The 3,852-nt window shown below is 51.9% G+C and overlaps 1 protein-coding gene across 1 annotated transcript; it reads left to right on the top strand.

Moving 5' to 3' along the window:
• Window positions 1-1,503: 1,503 nt before the first annotated feature.
• Window positions 1,504-2,007, top strand: UCN3 (urocortin 3). Its single transcript, XM_021696782.1, has one exon. The coding sequence runs from the start codon at window positions 1,504-1,506 to the stop codon at window positions 2,005-2,007; it is 504 nt and encodes a 167-aa protein (XP_021552457.1).
• The last annotated feature ends 1,845 nt before the right edge of the window (window positions 2,008-3,852 follow it).

Raw genomic sequence — 3,852 nt, 5'->3', positions numbered from 1 at the left:
AAGGGGGCTGGGGTGCGGGGTGGGTTTGGTCCTAGGACCCAGGAGGTGAATCCTGCCCACTTCACCATTTTCCTAAGGTACAGTGACCACACACAACCCAAATTCTGATGGTCTTCTGACACAGCTGTGAGCTGTTACTACAAAGGAGGCTGGGCAGAGGGTGGGAATGATCCAGCTCGAGCCTTTCTCCCCTGCTCTCCCCTGCTCGGTGGCCTGACAACCATGATGGCTTCGAACCCAAACAGTCCAGGGTACAGGAGGGACACTGAGCTGGATGTTGTCATGGCCACACATGCTTCCTAAACTAAATTTAGGGTTTTTTCCTTTTCTTTCTTTCTTCTTCTTTTTTTTTAATAAAAGACTAGATTCAAATTGTTGCTATAGACTATAATCTTTTCATGCCTCTGAGCATCTCCTAGCCCTGGACAATTGCATGACCTGCCCTGCACTTGAAGGCACTGACCTACTCCTGGTACAGCATGTCCTTGAACATGGGTGTCCCCGGATTAGTTCTCAGATGATTTCTCGCTCATTCAGTCGGATGGATAACCAAGAACATACATATAATAGAGACAACTGATAGTTTTAAGACTGAGGTCGGATCAATCTTAAACACTAGAGAATACAGGTGGTTTTTGTGAAATACTTAACGTCTCTACACAGAGAGCAAACTGACTTTCTTTCTTTTTTTTTTTTTAAAGATTTTATTTATTCATTTGAGACACAGAGATACAGAGAGAGAGAGAGAGAGAGCATGAGCAGGGAGAGAGGCAGAGGGAGAGGGAGAAGCAGGCTCCCTGCTGAGCCAGGAGCCCGATGTGGGGCTCGATCCCAGGACCCTGGGATCATGACCTGAGCCGAAGGCAGATGCTTAACCATCTGAGCCACCCAGGTGCCCCAAGACCAAACTGACTTTCATTTCATAAATTCTGTAGTAAAGCCAAACAAATTCACAACCTGTTTGCTCCTGAGGAATGCTGATAGCCCATCAGGGGACAGGTCTTGAGGATCCGCCTCAGACACACTGACTGGACCACCCACCATGGTCTTCAAGCAATAGGGATGCACTGAGTCAGCAGCACTAAGGATAAGAGAACTAAAAGTCACTCGGCCACTAAAATCAACCCAAGTAAGCTATGAAATGCTCACCTTGCATATTTGCCATTCATCTTGCAGGGCCAGTGGTGACCAGCAAAACTGAATGAAATAGAAACCATCAATACCAGCTGATTAATGGCACTCAAACTTCACTGACCATCAGAATCACCTGAAGGCTTGATTAAAACCCAGATCGCTGGCCCCAGACTTTTTGATCTAGTCATTCTGGGCACGAGACCTGAGAACTTTTTGCATTTGTAACAAACTTCCCGGTGCTGCGGCTGGTCCCGAGGCCACACTTGGGAGAACCGTTGTAGAATATGACCAAAGCCCTATTGAATGCTAACCCATGTCCTTCCGAGCGCTGAGCCCTTCTCACACTCCTGTTCTCGCCTACAGGGAGAGATGCTGAAGCCAGCCCACCTCCTGCTGTTGCTGCTGCTGGTCCCAGGGGCCCCCCGGCCAGGCCTCTCCCAGAAGTCCTACGGGGCCAAGTCCTTCTTCAGCTGTATTAGCACAGCCCTGTCGGAGGCCAGGAGGAGCCGGCTGGGGGATGCATCGCCACTGAGCAAGAGAGGCTTCCCCTACCTGCCCAGCCAAGACCACTCCTCAGGAGAGGACGAGGAGAAGGAGGAGGAGGAAGAGGACAAGAAGAAGAGGACCTTCCCAGGTTCGGGGGGCGGTGGCAGAGCAGGAAGCGCCCGGTACAAATTCCTGCCCCCAGCTCAGCCCAAGGGGAGGCTGTACCCGGACAAAGCCAAGAGTGACCGGCGCACCAAGTTCACGCTGTCCCTCGACGTCCCCACGAATATCATGAACATCCTCTTCAACATCGCCAAGGCCAAGAACCTGCAGGCCAAGGCAGCCGCCAACGCGCTCCTGATGGCCCAGATTGGGCGTAAGAAGTAGAAACAGAGGCCTGCCTGCAGGAGGGCGGTGGCACGTCCAGGACAGGGCAGGGGGCCGGGGTGGAGGGCCAGGGGCTGCCAGTTCGGCCGGTCTGTATCTTGTGGGATGGGTCGGGTTCTCCAGGCTGCTTCACTGCTCGGCCCCTCTGCTCCCTTCCCACCTGGAGCCCAGCCCCCTCCTCTGTGCACATGCACACAAGTGCAGGACTGTCCCACCTGCGTAGACGTGAGGCTGTTCATGTCTCCCCCTAGATTCCGCCTCTCCTTTCTCCTTGCCTGCCATAGAGGCGAAGGTCCCGCCGTCCTGCTCTTCCTCCACGACCCGTGCCTGGAAAGAGGACACAAAGCACTCCTTCCTGCCCACACACCACCCCATCCACGCTTCACCATCCTGACTTCAGACCCCTTCCCTTCCCTCTTGCCCCCATTAAAACCGATGGCTTCCGCAACCCCAGGCTGGTTTCGGTTCCTCTTCCTTCAGCCAGCGGCCTTCATGTCTCTGAGCGTGGAAAGGGGGAGGTGAACGAGGGAGGCAGCAGAGGAGTCCGTTCCTGATCTCTCCCGGGACAGAGAGGTTCTTGGAGGTTCTAGCAGGGGTAAAGAAAGGCTTGGAAAGGCCAAGCATCACTTGGAAAGGCTGTCAGGCATTGCTCAAGCTAGAGCCATGTGCACGGCCTGGTCCGGCCCAGGAGGCCCAGCCTAGGGTCTGCTGTAGAATGGGCACCAGGTTAGGGGGGAGGGGGCTTTCAGTTATTCGCCTGTGCTGCCCCGAACTCCGCCATGGCTAGGCACGGGGCCACTAGGCCGGCAAGAGGCGTTTATTGGCCCCGCGGTAACTGCCCAGCTAATGCCGGGCCTGGTGGGAAAGGCTAGTGGGGGAGGCAAGGCCTCTGCTCTCTTGAGTCAGCACGCTATGTAAGGATGGGAACGCAGGCTTGAAAAGTAGCAAATACCACCAGGGACTCATGAGCGACAAACCGCCAAGTGATAGCAACCGGTGTAAAAAATTGTAGGAGGGATTCAGAGATGAGAAGTTCTAATACAAGTAAAAGTCCACTAAAAAGGGACATCGGCAAGAACTCTGATGGTCTCTGGCTGCAAAACCCAAGGGCCAGATTCCCAAAGAGGGATTGTGGTTCTACTGCCTCCCGCGTGGTGAGATGTTATAAGTAACAGGACAGGAACTTCTGCATGTTGCCAATAACTTTGCAATAAACGACATTCACCCACACCCACAGTGCATGCTACCACCGCCCCCCGAGGCCAAGTCAAAACACAGATGCAAGACAGATTAGAAAAATGCTTACCGGTCATATAAAAGACCAAGGGTTTACTGATCAAATGATAGAGCTGCTAAAAATTGAGAAGAAAAGAACAACCCCTCCCCCCAAATAAGCAAGGCCATGAATAGATCTCTCTCTCTCTCTCTCACACACACACACACATTCAAATGATCTTTATGTATGAGAAAATGCTAAACTTCATTCCAAGAGAACTGCACTCATAGACAATTTCTCACCTATCAGATTGGAAAAAGTCCCCAAGTATGACAATTAACCTAGACTCCACGGATGAGGTCAATAGCCACCCTCCTCCATTGCTGGCTGGTGGGAATATAAACTCTAGAGAGACCATTTGGAAGTACTTATCAAAATTACAAATTCATTTTTTTCCAAGATTTTATTTTTAAGTAACCTCTCCACCAACGTGGGGCTCGAATTTACAACCTCGAGATCAAGAGTCGCATGCTCCACTGAGCCAGCCAGATGCCCCAATCCTAATTGGTTTAAAAGAAAGGAAACCCCCAGCCCCTCTGCCTTCTCCTCAGTAGGGAAGAATATGTACA

This window comes from Neomonachus schauinslandi, chromosome 5 (assembly GCF_002201575.2).
Source record: "Neomonachus schauinslandi chromosome 5, ASM220157v2, whole genome shotgun sequence".
NCBI lineage: Eukaryota > Metazoa > Chordata > Mammalia > Carnivora > Phocidae > Neomonachus > Neomonachus schauinslandi.
The sequence above is the reverse complement of the archived record's forward strand: the minus strand, read 5'-3'. Positions and strand labels throughout refer to the sequence as shown.

What these genes read in the sequence shown, in the direction of transcription:
- UCN3 (XM_021696782.1), top strand. Translation starts at nt 1,504, where the DNA reads ATGCTGAAGCCAGCCCACCTCCTGCTGTTGCTGCTGCTGGTCCCAGGG.